The following is a 23,625-nucleotide window of genomic DNA, read 5'->3' on the forward strand; positions in this document are numbered from 1 at the left end:
TCAGTTAAAAGCATCCACTTTATACAGATTGCCATTTCAATCAGAAATTAGCTAAATGAGCTAATTTAAAACAGATTTGGACAGACTGATAAACGCATTAAGGCCCATGATGTAAATTGTAATATAATCAGTACTCTTTGTTTATGAAGTTTTAAAAGAAATTACTAATGTATAGGAAATTAAACTACTACATTAGTGTTTAGTATCACTGGATATATATATATATATAAATATTTTTGAAAGTATATGAATGTAGATATTTTTCTGAAACTGAATTAGTTCCAAGAAAATTTGATTCAATACCAGGAAACAAAATAGAGGCTGAGAAAATAAGAATGCTAGTTTCCTCCTCCCATAAACAAATAAAAATTAGGTGAAAAAATAGATCTACCATCTCCAAAAATGCTGAAGGATCTGGTAGAAAAAAATTATTGACTCAGTTCTCGAAATTCTGATAACATTTCAGTTGTTCAAAATACTCAAAAATCTTGACAAATTAAGCAATGTTTGCAATATAATTGTTGTGTTGGTTGCACTCTGATAGTTAAAAGCAATATCAGCCATTTCCTTTTTTTAACTGTTAAAAAGGTATAACATAATTCATAAAAGACATTATTAACAAGGTAAAAAGAAATTATTCACTCATTTTGAACTTAATAAAAATATTTAAAATAAGAATATGAATAAGTGTACATGAAGCCAAATTATTCTTTGGTAAAATATTAATTTATGCTCTTAGCTAGAAAAACTGTGAAACAATGCCAGTAAACATGCAAGAGACTCCATGAGACTCAGCACTGCAGGCATGACAATCATCTCCTAATTCCAACTTCTGACACCACTTTTCTGCATTTTCTGTTTTCTCATTTTAGAAACACCTGGTCAGGTCTCCCATCAGTCAAGAGATAAATAGCCTGAGTGTCAGTATCAGCAAGAGCAATCTGGAGAGCTTTGAGTGTATTTGTGGAACTTCCAACCTAAGAAACCAAAGAGAAAAAGACAAAGAAACAGCCATAAATACTAACAGTCCTTTGCCTCTGTTCTTAAATTCATAATGACAGTGTACTGATTCTAGGGATAATACAGAACCAAAATGACTAATAAAATGATGAAAACATTTATGTCATGTAGCTAGGAAAAGCTACCCAAGTGTCAAAGTAACATAAATTGGTACCAGATTGGTATTCAGTGCTTATGCAAACACACATGAACAAAATGCTGGCAGCAGCAATCTGAGCTGTACAAACAAAAGCAATCACTAAAAGACTATAAATAGATAGGAAGATGTAAGACAAAAGATGCATTCTCTTCATTTTTCCCACTGATGCTCCTGCTTGCCTTGAAACACTCCATTGAAACACATATTTTACTTAACCAAACAGTTCAAAGGTTACACAAAAGAGTTACAAAAGTTTATTTCTCCAAAACTGGTAAAGGAGTTCTTAGTTGTCCAAACTTATTGTTTCAGATTCTCTCTCATGAACCCCCTTGGCACATTAATGTAAATATCATTTATGATTTAGCACAAAAAAAGTTAGCTATAGCAACAAAAGATGCCCAGTAAACTAATACTGTGCTCACAAAAAAAATCCATTGGAGTAATTCTAGAACTTTTCCTGTGTCATTCACATACTTAGTGTATCTTTCTTCTCTTTACACTAAACTCACTGAAATGCGTTTCATGGCTTAGGAACCATTAGATACATTTTGTATCTTCAAACATCCACCTTTCAAACATTGTGTACAAAACCTTCCAAACTAAAGGTATATGTAAGGTTTTACCAGTACGGAAAACTATTTCATCAAGTTTTAGTCTTTTAATGGAACCAAAGCAAAACCTCTAAAAAGACAAGAATCTGTTTTATGCTTATATAGCACCTGAGTACTGCTCTGGAGGGCAGTGAGGATTGCAGTGGTGTGAGAACAGACTTAGGATACACATATATAGTGCATTAGAGAAGATAAATATAAATCTCTAACACTGACCCATATATGCAAAAATATGCTAAGAGATAGCATTATTTCTTCAGTCCTATTAATTGTGTTAAAACTTCTTCCAGTCCTTCCCAAGAGCAGTCAGTTCTATCTAAAAGGGCAAAGGAAATCAGGTGAGATGGGATAGGAGGTACATTCTGAGAGTTACTCTGTATGACTGCATAAGAGTGTGTGGGCCAGGCAACACAACAGCTCATCTACTTTATAATCTACTATTCTAACTCACAAGCAAACCTTACCAGTACCCACTCATAAGAAATAACCAGCCATTTTCCTCTTGTTAAATTTATCTAATACTCCTGATGTTTTAGTAGTTATAAAGTTTTAGACACATCGCTCATTGGCCATCTTGGCTCTTTCAATAATAGTTTTGAACAGATTTGAAACAAAACAGCTTCTTTCACTTCTTTTCACATCATCAGAACACAGGGTGGATGCTGATGATGTGCAGAAAATAACCATGTACCTTATGGTAAATGCTGTTCATTTTAGGTTTCTCAATTGCTACTGTTACAAATGAACACCAATTTTCTCAGTATTCAAACAATGATGACCTATTTCAACTATAAGACATTGCTACCACTAAAATTTTAAATGTTATCACATCTAAAGTATTTTTTAAGGAGCAGTTAGTTACTGTTTATAGCTCAGCTTCCTCATTCATAATCCTGGGACCAAAGAGCATAAAATGGGATCAAAAGATCTACTCTGATTAATATTCCAGAGAAATCCTCTGTTCATTTCAGCTTCACTGTAAATCCGGCTTTTTGATCTCAGATTTATGCCTGCAATGCTTAAAAGAGGCTAAAAGGTCAGCAGCAGATGTCATCCCTGAAAAAAGTAGATCGTTCTTGTGCCATTTCCTATTCCATTTCAGATATCTAGATCTGAACTTAGAATGAAATTTATAAACAAAAAATTCAAAATTTTTTGAATAATGATGGAAAAGGCCATTCACTGATGTATATACAAGTGGTATCAAAATATGGTAGGTCAAAGTATTATTAAACTTGCATGATGCTGTACAACATACATGACTTAAACAGAGCCAAGTTCTCAAGCCTCAAGCAGGGCAGCAAAATAAGGCTAAATAAGCTCAGTTACAAATGTTCAACTACTCAGGGAGGCCACACTAATACTTCCTTTTCTCTGTGTGTTGGTCTGTTAGGATTTTCTGAGAATACCAAGTTATTGATCTTGCTTTGTAGTCTCAGAGGTATTATACAGCTTCCCCAATTCCCTCCTCCCCAGGAATTTCCAATTAAGTCTGAGGAAGAGCTATCATAATGCTGAGGAGTTTTATTACATGAACATGGGTTTTTGTGCTAAAAAACATGAAGTGCGATGTATCTATACCATTGTATGACTGATTTTCAGTCCCGTGTTCATAACATTGCTGTCCACATTTTACACATTAAGTAGCCCTAAAGCTGTTGATAGTTACAATCAGGTGGATGACTGTGGCTGACTACAAGCAGCTCTGCTCTGGCAACTGTCAGAGAAAGAATACCGGGTAGATAGACAGAGGTTTGGTCTGAGTATGTTTGTTCTCATGTTTCTAGGGCACCTAAAGTTAGCTGTCTATTCATCAAAAAGAACTAGAAATGCTTCTCCAGTTTGCTGGGTTTGGTTTCCTGTACCACCTCTGAGCTGTAAGTTTGCCAGCAACACCTCTCAACCATGCAGCAGCCCTGCAGCAAGAATGACAAATTCAGATGCAAGGTCTGAGCAATGATACGGTTCCTACGGAATTCAAATTGGCCAACGCTTGCATTGTGGCTGCTAAACATAGCAGGCTGCAACTTGAATTATTATGATCTTATAAACAGGTCCATTGTTAAAGCATTATTAAACCTGAAAGACGTACTGTATTCAGTTCTACTTAAGTTTACCCATCATCTATATTTTCAGCTTACTCGAGTCAAATACTTAGTCTATGCAAAATCACCCCAGCCATACAGAAAGTGGAGAAACAAATACAACTTTGTATACAAAGCAAGCACGCTTTGTGATAATTAGCTGCCACATTACCTCAAGCCCTTTTATCCAAAGCCAAGCATCTTGCAAATTTTCCTCATTAACTTCAGCAAGTTTCTCTTGCCATGCCACTGCTTGGGCACTAAATTTCACAAAGTTAAATCTCTTCTTGTGTCTCAGTTGTTCCTGCAAGAGATGGCATCTGAATTTTACCTACTATTAAAAGAAAGAATACTTGTATCCTGAAACACTGAGTAATAGCAATAGTTTTAATTAATATATAGTTAATTATATGGTTACAATAAATAATTATAACATATATAATAAATGTTATGGTGTACAGGGAGACATACAAAACCAGAGATAATTATTGCTTGCAACTATTAAGATTGCTTGAAATTCCCAATAAGTCTCCATATACTCATATTTCTCAAACAATTTAAATAGCAAATGTCTAGGAGGGCATGAAAGAGAGAGATGAAACTGGATATGATCAGTGGTGTAAGAAAGAGATATCACTGCTTACCAGAGGAAATTGAAATCAGAAAGAAAGTAAGATATCATCTAGAGGAGGAGAACAAGAATCATATAAAGAGCACTAGCAAGGGGAACTAGACAGCAGGAGAAAATCAAGAATTTGCTGAAGTTGCTTTTGGACAGAAGTTATAAGTCAGGGAAGATTTGTGCAAGCGAGCACAAACTTTCAGAGTCTGGAGTCTTTGCCTCTCTTTCATCACAATTTTTGTGCAGCTGCCTGTGAAACCTTCTGGCACAGTATCTAATATAATTCTAGTGCTGATCTGCTTAGAGGAGCACAAGATACTATGCCCTATGTCTTGAGCACTTAGCTCAAAAACCTCTCTGTCATAGTTTTAATTTTTCTAGTCCTACTAATGATTGTTATCAATGCCAAGCTGAATTTTTATTTCAGTTACTTCTCTTAGCACTAAAGAAATTAAAGATCAATCATGTCTCTGAAATATTAATGTAAGCTTAGGTGACATCACTGTAGACTTCTAAAACTAGGCAAGACAAATCCTGTTCTAGGTGTGTCTTCCAGTACTCACAGCTTTTGAGGTACTTCTGCACTTTGCCAGTCCCTTTGCAAAGTTCTGAGTCACTGTAAGGTGCAAGGAAGTTCAAAATGTTCTACACCCTCTATTGTAGAATTATGAGAGTGAATCTAGAACACACATTACAAATCACAACAAGCCAATGGAATTGGATGACACTGCTTCAAAGCAAAAATTAAAATGCCAAAAGGTGTTTCATTGCATAGCTTGTTTCTGGTTTGGGTTTTTTGTTGTTGTTGTTTGTTTTTCTTTTTGTTTGTTTGTTTGTTTTTCTTTTTTTTTAGAAGGGGGTGGCTTGAGGGAAACAACTACTTAAGCCTTTATAATTTTTAGTATCTTCTCTAGCTTTTTTCAAAGAGTTGTATAAATGAGGGGGAAATATAAATTATTACCTGAAAAATGAGCACATGAAGAAAAATCTAAATATTTTTATAAAGCTGCTATTTTAAAAACACGTTTTAAAAATAAAAAGTAGAGTAACAACCACTGAGAAAAGATCAGTTTACTCTAAAATGCTCCTCAGCCTTCAGAGTCATCACTTTATCACACCTGTATTAGCTGAAATATTTTTTCCTTCACTAGTGGCAGCTTGTTGTTCATGGACTGGGATGTATCAATAAGAATATAGACATCGTCTTCAAACACATTCCCAAAAAGCCCTCTACTTCCTTGTTGAAGCCACTTAATCCTGGGGGAGGAAAAAAAATATCAAAACCTGTTCTGTAACATCTCTGGGGCTCTGTGTATCAGAATCTGAAAGGTAGGATCTTTTTGTTGCTGCTGTACTCCTTATTCTCTTTCCCTAAGCACCTGTTAGTAGTCACTGTCAGAAGCCCTTGATGAATCAGTCCCCTGTCCCTATGTAACATCACAAGACATTTTTAATTTCAATAGAAATCTGGACACAGACAAAAAAAAAGACAAAACAATACAGCACCTTTATAAAGTCAGTTATCAGGTAGTTTGGGCTGGGAAATCCAATGTGGAAGCAACTATAACTATTGTCCCTGTATCTGTTCTCCAGACTCATCTCAGTAAATCATTTAAGTCCGTAGTACTATGCCTCCCTTCTCAGGAAACCACTTGAGAACCTATTCTCCAAGGACCTTAAGCACTTCAAAGAGGCTTAATACAACACAGATGCTTCAGTGGTTTGTGGACCTTGAGCCTTAAACACAGAATTAGATTTACATTTTAAACAGGACTGGAATGTGCCTGCCAGTTAAATTCATGCATACATACTGCTGTGCACAAGAACATTTCCTCAGTAATGGGCGCAGCAAGTCCAAATCTGATTTCCCTTGACAGTCATAAAATGCTCATCTGCTCTGAAATAGAGACATTTAACACATGGAACATAATGGCCCTGGGAAAAATATTCATTTCTACAAAAGGTTTCAAAAATAATGATATCATGGAAACTTAAGGATCCTGTTACATTACCTACCAATAGCTATTTTGTCACTGATTATTTCCCCCAAAGTGTTTGATGAGGTCCACCAAGACTTCTTAACGTTTAGATGAAACATTCAGAACAGCAAGCCCTTAATCTTGACTTGGATTTCAAAAATACATACTCACCAAAACTGCTTTTCTCAAATTTTCCTTTGACCATATATAAATGTTACCTTAAATACAGTAAGATGAAGATAAACCAGAAGCAATAACAAAACTCTATTTGACCTTGCTAAAGGTAATCAGGCTGTTATACTTTTGGTCGAGAGGCAACAATAAAATGAAAAATTCACCAATAAAATGAAAGTTCCATCCTGCTTTCTTCACTGAGACATCTCGTTGTCCATATATACAAAACAGAGAGCAACATTTATTTTTTCTGTCCTAAAATAGGTCTACCTTAGACTGCCTATTTTTCTGTAGATCTCATACAAAACCTAAGTGTCTGTACAGCTGCATAAATGTAAACTAGGCAGCTAGTTTGAGCAGTGAACTTCTGATCATGTGCATTACTTAATAGCTCATGCCCTGACTCTGATCTAGACTGTTCAAAATTGTCTTCAACACAAAATTGCAAAAAACGCAGATAACCACTTGAGCACAAGCCAAGCTGTGCTTCTTGGTGTTGCAAGGGATCCTAAGTACACAGGATGAATGTTTACTGAGTTTTCTTGATGATTCTTGAAGTTGTCTGCCACCTTATAGTCCCAATACTTTTTGGCACTTTTAGCAGTAATTCAAAAATGTGCAGACTGACTTTCACACTTGTGTTTAAGAAGGAGAAAAAAAATTCAAAATCCTCATCAGGTTTCCTTTATGGCTACTAAGAAATCCTACATACAGGATTCTGATTTAAAATAGACTTCTGGCTTAGTACTGATAAACTGCTGTCAGTTTATCAACCACTTCAACTTATTATGACAGTAAATGTCAAACTTTTCAACGCTCACGTAAAATAATCAAACTGATTTTATGTGACAGAACACTAACCTTCCTTCCACTTGTCTGAGAGCTGTCCTCATTTTCTCTTTGTACTGCTTATACTTTTCTGTAGTAACATATACATGAACTACAGATCCATCTTTCCAGAGAGTATGTACAAACTTGTCACAGTATCTTGCATGAATTACCTTCCTCTTTGTCTCCTACAACAAAGAAAACACATTTTATGTCCAAAACATACTATTTTGCAGTGCCTTTAATATTTGGGGAACAAACTTCAAAGGTACATGCTTGTTGCACATGAACAGGAGTAGAAATAAACATGGGATATGGTGGTCACAGAATTGCTCCTAGCAAGATTCAATAGAAACTGGTTTTGTTCTTGCAGCTAGTAAAAACCAGAAGCTTACCAAACAGTGCAATGGTAAAACTTGAGAAAAACAAACAGAAGACAAATTAATCCAAATATTTTAAGGACCTGCAAGACACTGCAGCAGCTGAGACTAGCACATCCTCTAAAGATGACAAGCAATCTTTGCCCCACAAAGACAAAGAAAACCAAGGCATTGCTTAAGCCAGTTCTGATTCTCCCTTTTAGATTTTATGTGAACCAGCAAGGAGTCCTTAAAGCAGTCATTCTCAAAAAGCTCTTTAAGACACTCTTTATCTCAGTAATTAATTATCTGATTTTAACAAGAACTACAAAACAACAAGGCCATATACTATATCATCAATTTATCCATCAATCAAGTTTTGAAACTTTAAAAGAAAAAACAAACAACTTACAGGATGTGAGGGAACATGAACAGTACTCACAGCATCAGTTTGTGAACATTCATCCTCTGGTTTAGTTTTTATGTCAACAAGCCCATCTACATGGCGAAAAACACAATCAGCAAGTGCATCATACAGTGTGAGCTTCTGAGCTTTCAAGCCATACTTCTGCAACCACTTCTCAGATGTCAAATATTTGTCAGTTATATGTTTTGGTAATGGATGATCAGCTTTGTTTGCTAATAAAGAAAACAAACAAAACCTCCTGCATAACATGGTTCATTCTGGATAAGCTATTTTCAAAAACAGACTCTGATTGTGGAATCAAAATTTTCAAACTTGTTCTGCTTGCTCTGACAGCACTGCAGTGAATAGATATTTCTGAGTGATTTTTAGTAGTCTCTACTTCGGCTGTGGGGCTTTTTCTTATCAGACAACTCATTGCAACAAATTCCTTTGTAACTGGGAAAAAAAACACCAGAAGACAGGGAGCAAAGACAATAAATAGTAAGATCAACATATAAAAGGAATATTCTTAGTAGTTGAATTACAAAATGCCAGAAAGTATTCCTGAATAAGACGTCTAACTTCAAGGAGAATCATTTGAGCAAATGAAACAATAGAGATATAATCGAAAATACAGTCAAGACCATTGGTTAACACTAATCTTTTTAGAGACAGCTATTTAAAGTAAAAGGCAAACGACAATGTCATATTGTCTTATAAATTTTCCAAGGGCTGTCTTAAGGTAGGGCACTGCACATCTCTGGACACCAGTACAGTATACAGATAATACAGATAAAATAATAGGATACGGGACTCTCCACTCACTCATCACTATCCCAGTAAACCACACCTAAACCAAATGACCAGGCAGTGGGTCTCATAGCAGGCTGAATTTATTTTGTCACACTTCAATTTTGTACCAAGGTGGTATAAATGTCTACTCAGTTTAGATGCAGCTACAGTGACCACAATAGTGAGATCCTGAGCCTGTAAATAAACCTATGGAGGCATCCACTGCCCTTACACACACAGAGATGAGCCAACATCAGGGCAGGTGCACGATCAGAGCCTGTTTATATGGAAACCTTTGCTTTATGATTGCTTGTGGTCCTTAGAACAAGTGTCACAAATGTGCTCACAATTTTGAAAAGAAAACTGTTGTTTTCTTTCTTCCACATGCTTTACATAGAGATATTTTGCTGCAAAACATTTTAAACAGATCAGGAAGGCAGAACCGGGAAGAAAACACATGAAAACTGAAAAACTACAGTTATTTGGATCAATGGGCAATGGCCAAATAATGCTGAAGAACTTAAAAAATATATCACACTGTACTTTCATCTCTTTTAATTTATTTATGAAGGTATTATGTATCAAGGCAAACACTAAAAGAACATTAAAGCTGTGCAGTCAGGAAACATTGACATCAAGGCTGTCCTTGCAGTTTTATTGTGGTCTCTTTGTTCATATGCGTTACAGAAGAGACGTTTAACTTCGTATGGGAAGTCCTGCTAACTTAGAAGATGCTCTTATCAGTATAACAAATGACATCGTGCCTTCAGAGATGAAAAAAACCTCTAGATTTAACTATAGTTATCTTATGGACAGAAATTCAAACCCAGTGCAGCCAGAGAGAGTTCTCAGCTTCAAATCTTCATCATCACCACACCAGTCACACATGTCAAAACAGTTCAAGTTACTGACCAACTGATTGTACAAAGCATTCCTCAGCAGATGATCCAGAAAAGGCCACCTGGTCCCAGCCTCCATCTGGACAAAGTGAAAGCAACTGCAAAAACAGTACTAGAGCTACACAAAATCACCCATGACTCATGCTAATTCAACCTGCATCTTGTATCAACTTACACAAAAAAATACCACTGGATACCATGTAAGTATTTTAAAACCAGGACTACTTAAGAAGTTAAGTACTGATGATCTTGGCTGTGATCCTGAAAACCCACCCCCTCAGTTGCAGTCCAATGCTGAAGGTGCCTAGACTCCACAGATTCCTAAGCTTTTAGTATTTAAGTCTTGTCAGTGGCATTATTCTGCTTCATAGCATGCCCAGAGCATCTCCATCCTAGCGGGGCTGAGTAGCTTCTCACTGTCCCTTGTAAAAACCTTCCAGAACAGAACTACAGAAACCAGCTATGCTTCTGTCTCCAACAGGGCTCAATTCAATCAATATGCACAGAACAACAGGTAAGTCATGTTCTAGGCCAAACATAATGGCAAGAACTACTGGTTTAATGAAGACATGTAGGTATTCCTTCATGTTTCTTAAGACAGGAGTTGTCAGAGTGCTTATTTTGAATTATTTTCAGACCCCTGCCTTTGCAAAAATGCAACCCCTCCGCTTCTTCCCTTTACACGGAATGAACTAGCTACCAGGTTGGAGGCTATCCCAAGAAAACTGTGATGGGACAGTATTGGTATTTCCCCAGCACTGTGTAGAACAAGCTAAAGATTTACTGGTTCAGGCAGACAGGAAGACATAATGAAAAATAACCCGAAGTAATTTCCATATCTTAAAATCCAGGTAACTTCTAAACCGAGTCACTGGTAAAATAAAAATAGTGTGTTTCAGCCTGAGCTGTTAAAGTTTAGCAAGTTTAAGCCATAGTAAACAGAGATTTGTATTGGAAAGTTTTAAGCAATCCTAAATTTAGATAACAATTAAAGGTGCTATATAGACATAGAGGTGCTATAACCTGTAAATAGACATTTCTGAGAAAATCATCCCCAAATTGATGTGCAATCAAAACTGTTCACAAAAAGATGTTGATTGTTAATGTAATGGTAGCTGTCTTGAAAGAAACATAAATGATACCATCTTGAGAAGCAGACCGGTCAGATTCTGATAAAATTTTCTGAACTTGTCTCACTGTACTCCTGGCTTCCTCCAGCTCCTTCCAGATCAAAAAGACATCTTCACAGACACCAGCGACTGCAAAAGAAATAATAAATAGAGCTTCACATTTTTATACAATTTCAACTTTTTATAACTCCTCAATCACCATAAAGTCATCGGTATATCCAGATGTTGCCATATAACCTTGTTTTCTTGACGTCCCGTTGCAATGACAAGTGTTATTCTCTGACAGACTTCAAAAAAGGGCTCAAAGCTGGCTCCACAATATGAGAGGTGCTCAGTATGTTGGACCTAACCTCCAAAGTTGGCCACAGATTGTTCCCACAGTGGAAGCAAATAGATTTTAACACTGCCAGAAAATAATAAGAAAACTCCACACTGAAATTCACTTGTTACCCCCTGCACTTCATTGCAAAACTTGGCTCCAAATATTAAACACAGTTTTGACATTCTAAAGAGAAGACATTTTTGACTCTTTCCATTTCCTAAAGTACATAATTAATTTTATTTAAATCTTCTTTCCCTGATGACTATCTGATGAAATTTTGCTAAAGATAAGTTTATTTTCATCCCAACAATTCTCAACAGTCATAAACAAATGCTACCAAAAAAAATTTTTTTACTACCAGGCTATATTGTCAAAAAAAAAAAAATGGAAAAATCCAAAACTGGAATTGAGACAAGGTTTTCTTAGGTTTTCTTAATTTTGACTGATATGTCTTTCTTGGTGAAAATAATAAAAATATTTATTTATTTCACAAAGAGAAACTACTAAAATTGAGACCCCTTGTATACCTAAGCAGTATGATCATTATTAAAAATGTGTTAAATTAGGTTAGTCTCAGAGTTTAAACTGTAATATAGGACAATGCAGAGATACTGTGTGCAGCGTTACAGTAAAAATATAAAAGAAACTGAATCATCAGCTATCCTAACTACAAATATATGTTACAAACTATTGCAGATCACAACCCATTAATGAATTGCACATAAAAATGCTGAACAAGACAAACTATATATTATCATTCAGTAGCTCAGTTAATATACAGTGATGGTTCACTATATGAAAGATAAGACACGCAAACTTGTGTACTAAAGTAGGCTACCAGTAAACAAACAAACCTGATCATTTTGTTCTTTGATAAACTTTCCAGAAATAAGAAGAAGAAGAAGAATGTAATACAAATAAGAACTCAATTTTAATTGTGAAATGCTTTTAGCTTCCAAGAAATATTTTGAATTGTGTTATTATACACTGCCATCTCCTGGGACCTTCCTGCATTTCAAAAACATCTGTTGCAACCATTAGGACAAAGATCAACATTTCCGAAATCACAAAAAGCTTTAGTAAGGCAGATCATTCTACAACATAAAACACAAAAGGGTGAAAAAACCTCAGTCTATAATCATTACTTGTTAAACTTAAGAAAAGTATTCTCTTCAAATATTTCAGAAAGAAGTCAGCTTTTATTTTATAAGCAATCTCTCCCCAGAAATGCAAACACATGCATTCAAACCATGCATGCACATAAGTCTAAGTTTAAGGGTGTTAAGAATGCAATTCCAGTGGCACTGTCTCCAACTAAATCTGGATATCCTCCACAAGCTATCAATTACTTTCATCCAGATTTAATTTTATGAATATTTTTAATGTAAAGTTTGAAAATAGTGGAAGAAATATGTATACTTCAACTACCTATAAAACAGTAACAACTATATCATTTTGTTGCTTCATTTCCCCTTAAATTGATGCTATAGACTCATCAGTTTTACAGGATTATTGTTACTGTCCCCATTAAGATAAATGTATTTAATTGGTATTATATGAGAAGATATTTTTTCCCTATTTATGCTTGCAGCACAGCAAAGTAAAACTGCATGCCCCTTAAAAGCAACTATGCTTGATGTCACTTGGTACACAGGACAAATGCAGGCACCAAGAATTGCACATTGGGAAATTCTGGTTGCTTAGAAAACCCTTTATTTGTCAACATTTTTACAACATTTTTTCCTGGATTCAACTGGGAGAGAAGCTTGCAAGCAATGATATCCACAGCAGCTTTCTCTCTCTACACAGGAAGCTCAGCTGCACCTCTACCTCAACCTCTTTTCCCCTACAGCTAAGGAGGAATGGAAAGAAAACCCCTGTATCTTTCAAAACTGAACCCCCAAAATCAAAACCTACATACACATGCAAGGCATAGTATCTTCCAGATGTGGCTTTCAACTGTGGCCCATCCCTCAAAGCATATCATTGGTAAATAGCCAAGAAAGCATGAACCCAAATTTAATTTGGTTTAAATTCCCTCTGCTCGCACCTCAGATGTGCCATTTTTTGGGGATCACCAGCCAAAGAAAGTCACCTTTCTGGAGGGTGCAGTTCACAACCACTCCAAGCCCACTGTCTCTTGCACACATTCAGGCATCCATGTCCCAGGAATAATTTTGTCTTTAAAAATGACTTTAACCAGGGAGAGAAAGGGTCCTCCTGGTTCCCCCTGCCATGAAGCACTTCCCCACGTGCCCTGGCTGGCAGTGTAACAGCCAGACCTCTGGGGACGCCCTGGTTCTGATTCAAAACCCACCCCACTGCAATGGCAGGAGGGTGGCCACCAGTCCCACAGGAGGGGACCGGCCTGAACACGCTGCCGCACACGTCGGCCTGCGCCAAGCGCAGTCGGCTTCCCTCGGCTCTGCCCGCAGCCATCCTGACCGTGCAGAGCGCCTCACCCTGGCTAATGCTCCGGGAGTGCCCTGCCCGCGGGTAGAGGCGTTTCTGCTCTGGAGAAGGGAGGCCTTGGAAAAGAGGAAGAGGATGAGGAAGGGTGTGGGGAAAGCTTGTGGCAAGGGGCAGAAGCATTTTGCTGACACCAGCGAATAGAGAAGCAAGACAGTAGATCTAAGCAAAAGCACAAACACACTTGCACATGTACAAGGAAACTCATAACTCCCTCATTTCCATTTCCCAGTTATTTAACTGGCAGACAATCTCAAAAGAAGCAGCTTCCCCACATGTACCTCCACTCAAACAAACTCATCTGGTTTGACAAGTCACTGTAACCTATTTGATTTCCATATTGCTAATGGAAAAGCCTATATTTAAAAAAAAATAAAAAGCCTACAAAGTATCTACAATATCTTTGAAACAGGAAGCAAATACCAATACAAAAGCAAATCATGGAAAACAGAAGTATTTCTTACTTGTCTGATTATCTGACTTAGACCGTGGAAGCAAGCAAATCCAAATATAATGGAATACAATCTATTTGAAAATGAATTTGCTAGCAAGGGAAGATGGGGAAATTTATTTTCTTCACTGCCAGTCCCTTTCTCAGCCTCCATGTGGCAGTAGAACACAGAAATAGACCCTCAAGCACTGATTTTTAAAATCTCCATTTAGAGGGGGATGAATGAAGGCACAAAGAAGCATAAGAGGGTAGTCCACAGCTTTTACCTGCATACCTGCCAGGTCAAACAGCACTCAAACTCACTGCAGCCCAATCCTGTCCCTTTTCCATTGGGCAAATGGACAAAGCAAATGAACTTTGTATCCCATGTGGTATCACAGAACAGCTATCTGCATCACTCCCTACACATTAGCAAAGAGATTTGCTAGGCCAAGGTTAGGCTGCTGAGACTAGACAAAGCACACGAGAAAAAAGCAGAGGCAATGATCTTTGCAAAGAGTAGCAAAGTAGCTGCTCTTCAGCCATTATCCTGGCTCTCCAAAGAGAGGGTTCGATCTTTCCCATGTCAGTGTAAATAAACAGCGCAGGGGTCATTGACTTCAATGTCATACAGGGGAATGACGCTCTTATGATTCCCTTTTTTACACACACAACCTGAAATTTTTCCTGTGACAATCAAGTAAATGTAAAAAGCCAAGCACACCTAAGAACAGAGCCTTATACTGTTCACAAGGAGGTCAGACACTTCCCTGTTTGGATTTATCACATCAGTAAAATCCTGATTTCAGTCCATTTGCATTTTCCCTACACATGCCAGCTCATCTATTCCACCACACAGAAACCACTACACAGAAATTTACTGTTTCTATGTCAGCCACCGAGGACCCTCTGTTCATTTCAGGATCTAGTTCAAAGCACCACTGCTTTTCAAGCCTTATGTAGCACTCTTCACCCTGTTACTCCAAGCAGTTCACACAAATGTGCCCTTTTTCAGAATGACATCTTTTCTCCACAGCTTCCACCATTCCTTGCCCTCTATGTCTTCAAGTTCCAGCTTAAACGTCACCTCCTTTCCACTTATAATTTTAACTACATAACAAGATTGCTTAATTCTACATCTTTTTGCAGATGAATAAACTGCACAAAGAATGTGGGCAGAAGTGATAACAGGAAAATTAGTGCTGGATGAGGAGGTATTATCACATTGGTGAAATTAGGCTTTATGTAAAAGCATTTCTCTGCTATAAGTAAATCTGAGGCTGCCAGCATAAGGACCTTAATTCTTTAATGAGTTACACCTGTTTTGATCTTGAGCACCCACTCAATATGATGTAAAAAATTTCAAAATTGTCAGTTTCTCACACTTGTTTTCTAAATGTCTGCTCAAGATGCAAAATAGGGGAGAACTGAGCGCTTATCTAAAATTTTAAATAGTTCACTTCTGACTTGTTTTGGTTAAGCCGATGCAAAGGAGCGAACATGAAGATATCCCATATTTGCAAAATGCTGATATTCAGTGGATACCCAGAAACTATCAGATGTCCTTAAAACAGCTTTTCCAGTCCATAAAACATGGTTATGAGTTTCAGTTTCCAGCTGCTGCATTTGTGGTGCAAAAGGAACATAATCAAAATATTCCTGTGCCTCCCTTTATTTTCTAGAAAGACCACATTTGGAAGATTAAATCTCTGGTTCATTCTCTATTTATTTCCTTGTGTAGTTTATGCCACACATCCAAGAACCAGTTTCAGAGCCCATTAGTGAGTAATCGACACTTTTATTTTTATTGCCTTATTACTACACCCTGAAGGAGTCTCTGAAACAAGAGAAATCAGACTCAGACCAGAATGATGTCTTCAATGTGTTTTCTTTTCTGAAAGGACTTTAGATTCTGCATATGACTGAAACACTCCAATTGGCTGCCAGTGATGTCATGACTGTGCTTGTAATACCCAGTAAATGCAGAAAGCTAATTGTGTTCCTTTTTAATGTGTAAATTCTACTCCATAATAGCAATAAGACACAACAGACAATGCACTTCAAGGGGATTACTGTCCTTTTGAGCGATTAACGCTATTCAGCTTTCAGCTTTAGAAACAGTGGTGAGGAAGTAATTTCAGTCATATAGGAGCTCTAGACTCATCTATTGAAACAGGCTGACTGCCCCAGGGGAAGAGGGAGCCAGCTCCCCCCACACACACCCCCAAATGTGGCACAGCAAGAAAGCACTCATGGCAGACTGAAGGCATTATACTGCTCCACATTAGTATGAAACGATAGTGTTTTGAAGCAGACTCTGCTGTTGGTTTCTGAACTCTGCATGGGTGAGGCTTGAGTGTCCCTTCACAACCCAAAAAAGCAGGTGATACCTCACTCCTTTATTTCCGCCCCCCCACAATGGTTCTTTCTCTTGTACTGTTATAATCATGGTCCTAGTGAAGGATAGGTACACAAGAAACTTGATTACAACCCAAATATAGGCCAGTTAGTTCAAGACTGGCTTTACATGAGCCTTACATGAGCCACCAAATCCACCTTATGCCACATATGCCCTAACAGTGAGAAGAGGATAACACCGTTCTACCTTTGGGGCAACATTAATGCCCCCACCATAACGAGGGGGCGTGGGTGGGTGTGTGGGTGGGTGGCCGTGTGTGTTAAGCCATTAGACTAAAAACGTCTTATGATCCCTGATGTCTAAAAGAAGTATTTTTTTTACTCTCCTGCTGAAAAAGACATCAAATTTGACACACAAAGCCTCACTTCATATCACAAGCCCCTCTCCTCCCACCCCGCCTGAAACCACAGTCCAGTCCCACTGAACACGTACCCAGAGGAAGTAGCAGTGTGACTAATGAGAAACACACTGAGCTTTCTGCCCAGCTCCACCCACCAGTGAAACTGTTTATTTTGGTTGTTTCCTCCTGGTATTTTTTCTATCAATTCTCCCACCAGCACTTTGCACTGCTTTCTTGACAGTCACTTTACTGTGCTTTTTGCCTGTCTTAGTGACAAATTCTTGGGAGAAGCAAGTAAATCTCATGTTGATTTAATCCCCTTATATTACCTAAGAACTTGGCCTATATTGATGTGGCTGTTGTATCATATGGTTTTCTGCACTACTCTTCCTTTCTACCATTTCTCTATACATTTCCACAAGGTCACTGGCATAAGCACACAAGTACTGTTCTTCATATTCCTAAATAAATTATCTTCTTCTCCCTTTTTTTCCTCTTCTCTTTCATTATCACATGCACATCCTCTACTCCATTTTCCTCTTTTCCTTGCCCTCTCCTTCCCACCCAGAGAATTTCCATTAGACCAGTCCTGTCCTCACCCCACCCACACCTACAGGTTTCTTTTGATTTTACACTCATCAAGTTCCTATACTGCATTTCCATTTTGACATATCGCTGATAGTATCAGAATAATCTTGGGGTTTATATTGTCTACCTAGTGGCATTCGCCCTTTCACTTTTCTGGAGCTCAGGGCAATTAAACTTTTTCCATCCTCTTCGTACTTTAGTGCAGGTCCAGCAGAATCTCTACAGTCATTCTTCTCAGCAAAAGCATGGAATCTGTAATACAAAATGAGTTTCCACCAGTACACAAACTACATAAATACTTCTCCAATTTTAAAGAGATGCTTTTCACACATACAACTTCAGAATTTTATCTAAAGCTTCAACTACAGTAAGATTACTAATATTATCAAACTTTTTTTTACATTTATGTACTTCCTGAAGTCTTCCCATGTAGAATATTCTTTCTTTTTGATATTACTTACTGCAAGGCACCTTACTCTTCCTGGAAATCTATTTTTAATTAATGCTTTTAACAGGGGGAGCAGGCATGTAATTTAAGATGTCTGAGATGACACTAACACCTTTTTATCAGATTATCCTCCCAGCTGAAAGACTAACAGGAGCATTTATTTCATTATCAACATACAAATCAGGATGCCAAGCAGACTTCATTTATCCTCATTGTCAAAACAGAGAAGCTCTCAGAGCAGGAAAAAGATGCATTTCTAAAACAGAACTACACTAGAAACAGGTTCAAGCCATGAAAAGCCCATGATCTTGGCTGTTCCTGTGGGAAAGCTGACTTAAACTTATAGACAGTTATTGGGCAAATATCCACCAGCAAGTTATTAACTGTCCCTGTAAGTCTGTGCACAAAAGCTAGACTCATGTAAAAAGACGACAGTGAGAATCGTATCAAACAAAACAATTCCTCTCAGCTCCCTGCCACAACCCTTTTTGCCTGTTTCTACCATACAAGAAGCATTCACTTTCCTTTAATAAAGAAGGTAAAAACACTACCAAAAGAAAATGAGGGATAGTGACTAGCAATGTACCTGGTACCATAGAGGTACCATGCTTCTAAATGACCACAATCATTTTAAACACACATCAGACCAGAGCAAACATAACACTTTCCCACAGTCTTGTTTTTGGCAGACGCTCCCATCTCCTAAAAGCTATTTCTAAACACAGATGGCTATAAAAGAGCTAAGCAGCTGCCATCTTACCAATTGCTCTGCTGTCATTTGGGAGATTTCTACTGTTGGAGGGCTTCCCACTCTTGCACAAACAACAGTGAAACAGAAAAAGCTAGCAGCCATTTCACAAGTCTGTATCTGTACAGTGACTTCTGTTAAGCAGACAAACACCTACTGACACCTACTGCCTTCTTGCTGTTGAGCATGAATTTGGTCTTGTGGGTTTGGTATTTGTTCATTTGTTTTCCTTATTTTGATAACAGAATCAAGATTTAAGTCGTCTTATCCACTTCTACTGAAGGCTGATTCTCACCACATGGCTGATTCCCAGGACAAAGCAGTCAACAAGCCATGTGGAATATATTAATTTCCACCAACCATAAAAAAAAGATGCTAGAAAGCATGGTACAGAACTGCTTTTCCACACAACCAGGCCTGAAGAGTAACACCCCATCAATTTTCTGTTATTCCATGAGCTGCTCATTTAGGACAGGCATTTCCTTTCCAGTACATGTCTCTATGGCACTTGATCCAGCAAAACTCTAGATCGTTTTCTGGTGCTTGTGGATACTACTAATGTACAAAGCAACACAATAAAAACTTACTTCAGTTCATGTTGTGACCATTTCCCTTGAACAGTTTTCCAGACTTCAAGAGAAAGGCAAATGACAGACAATTTTGGGCATAAAAAGGGAATGGCCTTTCTCCAAGCCAGTGAGAACACAAGCGAAAAAAAGCTGGTCTGTTTAAGTAGGGTCTGCATTCTACTCATATCTCCTATTTTCCCATCCCCGGATCACTTACTGAACTACTCTGTCTCATTTTCCTCATGGATTATATTCAGGTATGTCCCAATACCATTCCTATCAGCAAAGCACTTCATGAGTACTGAAATCTTTACTGTCCTTCTCTATCCTACCTGCCAGAGGCCAAGCGGCTCAGCTCCTTCAGAAAAAGAATAGTTTCATCATCCCTAGCATTGAAAGACACTGTGTTGACTGGACAGAAGCCATCTGAAACCTTCTCAAGGAGTAGCTGCTTCGTGTCCACTGGAACATCCCCCACAGCAAAGTAATAAACAGCTTCAACCTGTCATTAAACAGAAAAAAAAGGTAATTGGAAGACATTGTTTTACATAAATGTCTGATATTTATTCCAGCACCCTCCTGTGCTCAGTATTGGTAGGAAAATTTGGTAAAACTGATACATTACTTGGGCTATGAGATTTTCAGAGCTTTGGTTCTTCCTCTCATTTATGCTAGTAATTCAAAGGAAGGCCACACAAAATTTCCTCAAGTGAGACAAGAACCTGTCCCACAGTCCCTGGGTCTGATTCTGCCCAAGGCAAGCCTCTTTCCACAGAAGTTAACTGAAGCCAAAGAGAGGTGTAAGGAAAGACAACTGCATCATTAGTCAGAAAAAGGTTCTGTGCCATATGCCACTTTTATCAAGAGACATGCTATGTTGGTGCCTTGCCAGGGCTGAAAAGTAGGAACTTTTATACCAGACATAGTTTTACTGGCAGCATGTATTCTGAGGTTAGGAAAGACGGCAATCAAGGGAGGTGATTGTCCCATTCTGCACTAGTGCAACCTCACCTTGAATATTGTGTGCAGTTCTGGTCACCTCAATATAAGAAAGACACTAAACTATCGGAGAGTGTCCAAAAGAGAGCAACAAAGATGGGCCTTGAGGGGAAGCCGTATAAGGAGTGTCTGAGGTCACTTGGTCTGTTCAGTCTGGAGGAGACTGAGAGGAGACCTCATGGCAGTCTACAACTTCCTCATGAAGGGAAGAGGAGGGGTAGGCATTGATCTCTTCTCTGTGGTGAGCAGTGAGGGAATGGCCTGAAGCTGTGTTGAGGGAAGGTTTAGGTTGGATATTAGTAAAATTTTTTACACAGAGGGTGGTTGGGCACAGGAACAGGCTCCCCAGGGAAGTGGTGACAGCACCAAACCTGACAAAGTTCAAGAAGCGTTTGGACAACACTCTCAGCACATGGTGTGACTCTTGGGCATGGTCCTGTGCAGGGCCAGGAGTTGGGTTCAATGATCCTGTGGGTCCTTTCCAACTTAGCATATTCTGTGATTCTGTGATTATTTGAATGCTACTGCTAGTATTTACAGATAATTTGTATTTTTTATACTTCCCAAGGCAGAGGGAGTTTGGCAGGCTTACTATAACTACACACACTTACATTCTGAAAATGTTATTGCAAGAAGAGAGAGAAGCTGAAGAAATGTCCTTTAGTTATTGCTTGAATAATGCATTTTGAGGGATTTTATGTTACCTGCACTTATCCATGTAACAATCCTCACGGTGAGTATGTTTCCAAAATTTTCACCATCATTAAAAACAAATGTAACAAACAGCTATCCCATGATGACTCTCAAGACAATATGTACAGTATATCAGCCCTATAGCATGGTACATACCAGCTGATAAATACCTGATAAATAGTTGTTTAACTGAAAAAATACACTTGAATACACTCACCTCTGTGCCCAGTATGGAGCAGATCATCCTGGAAACTATGCTAAGGCACATGGAAAATAAGAAGTCAACAAGGTTTCACTAAGGGCAAACATGCCTGACAAGTCTGGTAACCTTCTACAACGGGGTTACTGACCCCATCTACCTGGACTTGCATCAAGCATTTGACTCTGTTCTGCACAACACCCTTGACTCTAAATTGGAGAAATGTGGATTTGGTGGATGGACTACTCAGTGGATAAGGAATTGACTGGATGTTGCAGTCCAAGACTTGGGGCGAACAGTTTGATGTCCAAGTGGAATGTCCATGGTGCTCCTGAGGGGTCGATATGGGGACTGGCACTTTCTAACATCTTTGTCAGTGACACGGGCACTGGGACTGATGGCACCCTCAGCAAGTTTGCCAACACCACCAAGCTGTGTGGTGTCTGATGCACTGGAGGGAAGGGATGCCATCTAGAGGGACCTGGACAGGCTTGAGACAAGGAACCAAGTGAACTTCATGAACTACAAGGCCAAGTGCAAGGTCCTGCTCCTGGGTAAGGGCAATCCCAAGTTCAAGTACAGGCTGGGTGGAGAATGGATTGAGAGCAGCTCTGAGGAGAAGGACTTGGGGGTGTTGGTTGATGAGAAGTTCAACATGACCCAGCAATGTGTGCTTGCATCCCAGAAATCAACTGTATCTAAGGCTGCATCAAAATCAGCATGGCCAGCAGGTCAAGGGAGGTGAGTCTGCCTCTCTACTCTACACCCATGAGACTCTTCCTGGAGCACTGTGTCCAGCTCTGAGACCCCCGACATAAGAAGGCATGGACTTGCTGGAGCAAGTCCAGAGGAGAGCCACAAAGATGATCACAGGGATGGAGCATCTTTCCTATGAAGACAGACTGAGATGGTTGGGGCTGTTCAGCCAGAGAAAAGGCAGCTCTTGGGAGACCTTATAGCACCTTCCAGGATCTAAAGGGGCATGAAAGCTGGAGAGGGACTTTTCACAAGGACAAGGGAGAATGGCCTTAAACTGAAGGATGGTAGATTTAGATGTAAGGAAGAAATTCTTCACTATGAGGGTGTAAGGCACTGGGAACAATTGTCCAGAGAAGTTAGGAATGCCCCATCCCAAGAAGTGTTCAAGGTCAGGTTAAATGGGGCTTTGAGCTACCTGGTCTAGTGAAAGGTGTACATGCCTAGGCAGGGGTGTTGGAACTAAATGGTCATTAAGGTCCCTTCCAACCGAAACCATTCTGTGACTCTATGATTCTATGAATATTACTAGGAATCCCAGGACATGCACCACAAAAGACAACTATTTGAGTCTGGGGTAGAAGTGAGGAAGCCTTTCTGCACTCACGTCATTTCATGCAGTAGTAAAGCAAATTCAGTATCACCTACAAGTGTGCTCATACATTTCCACTACTGCCTTTGATACTGATTTGTATTCTAGCTCCCTGAGTCATTTCTGCATTTCAAGCTTCCTTCTTCATCTACCTTTTGGCATCTTCCTCAACACTGGGAGACGTCTCTCCCAAGCAGCAACCCAATTTTGGGCTGGATAAGGCAAACTAACGAAGCAGCACCTTGCCACCTTGAACTTCTCTTGGATCTTGCAGAGGGTCGAGACACTCCATATGGGAGGCAGGGGCCATAGTTACAGACTCCACTTGCTTGGGAGCAAGCAGGACCAGATGTACTAGCATCACTGATAATTCTAGATAAATACCAAGGGTAAAGAAAAAAATGAATGTGTTTTATTAAAGTGCAAGATTAACAAAATACTTACTAGCTTTAGAAGAAGGTACACAGAAACAAAAAGAACAAACTCTTGCATCTGTGTTCTAGTTCAGTTTTACCAAGTTCCCTGTCTGCCTTCCTCCAGCTAAAAAGCTATCTGAGCCTGCACACAGATCTCCCAGAAGAGACCCAGTCCTTGGACAACACCATGTTCCTACTGCTTTTGCTGAAGAGGCTCCTGGCCCAGAGGAATGCATGCATATTGCACAACCATTTTTCCCAGTGTTTCTTCGGATTCACATCTTCTTCCTCTCCCTTTTAAGACTGCCATTAATTCATAAACTTGATATTCAACAAGAACAGCAATTTTCACTCTTTCTCCAAGGGATTTACTGCCTGCCTCTGCAACTTTTAAAATGCTGACATTTATTTGGCATAGCTGATACAGAACCAACCCCTCACAAGAAAATAAAAAAAAAATTGTGAACCCCAGATAATTCACTCTACTTAACTACAAACCCAGCAATGACATACCACAAAAGAAATGTTCCTTACAGGTTAGTGGGGAAAGATTAAAACCTTTCAAATGAATCCTTCACATTTTGAAAATTGTAA

The 23,625-nt window shown here is 38.7% G+C and overlaps 1 protein-coding gene across 2 annotated transcripts in view; it reads right to left on the reverse strand.

Moving 5' to 3' along the window:
• The window catches only part of VWA3B (von Willebrand factor A domain containing 3B), a 63,438-nt gene that overhangs the window by 26,748 nt on the left and 13,065 nt on the right, over window positions 1-23,625 (reverse strand). For both annotated transcript variants that reach the window (XM_032100310.1, XM_032100311.1), the window contains exons 7-14: window positions 19,709-19,878; window positions 17,739-17,863; window positions 11,056-11,172; window positions 8,259-8,455; window positions 7,491-7,645; window positions 5,595-5,733; window positions 4,027-4,158; window positions 879-977 (exon numbers count right to left, since the gene is read on the reverse strand). In XM_032100310.1, coding sequence (XP_031956201.1) covers window positions 879-977; window positions 4,027-4,158; window positions 5,595-5,733; window positions 7,491-7,645; window positions 8,259-8,455; window positions 11,056-11,172; window positions 17,739-17,863; window positions 19,709-19,878 — 1,134 coding nt within the window. The remainder of the gene's footprint in view (window positions 1-878; window positions 978-4,026; window positions 4,159-5,594; window positions 5,734-7,490; window positions 7,646-8,258; window positions 8,456-11,055; window positions 11,173-17,738; window positions 17,864-19,708; window positions 19,879-23,625) is intronic.

Source organism: Corvus moneduloides, chromosome 2 (assembly GCF_009650955.1).
Source record: "Corvus moneduloides isolate bCorMon1 chromosome 2, bCorMon1.pri, whole genome shotgun sequence".
NCBI lineage: Eukaryota > Metazoa > Chordata > Aves > Passeriformes > Corvidae > Corvus > Corvus moneduloides.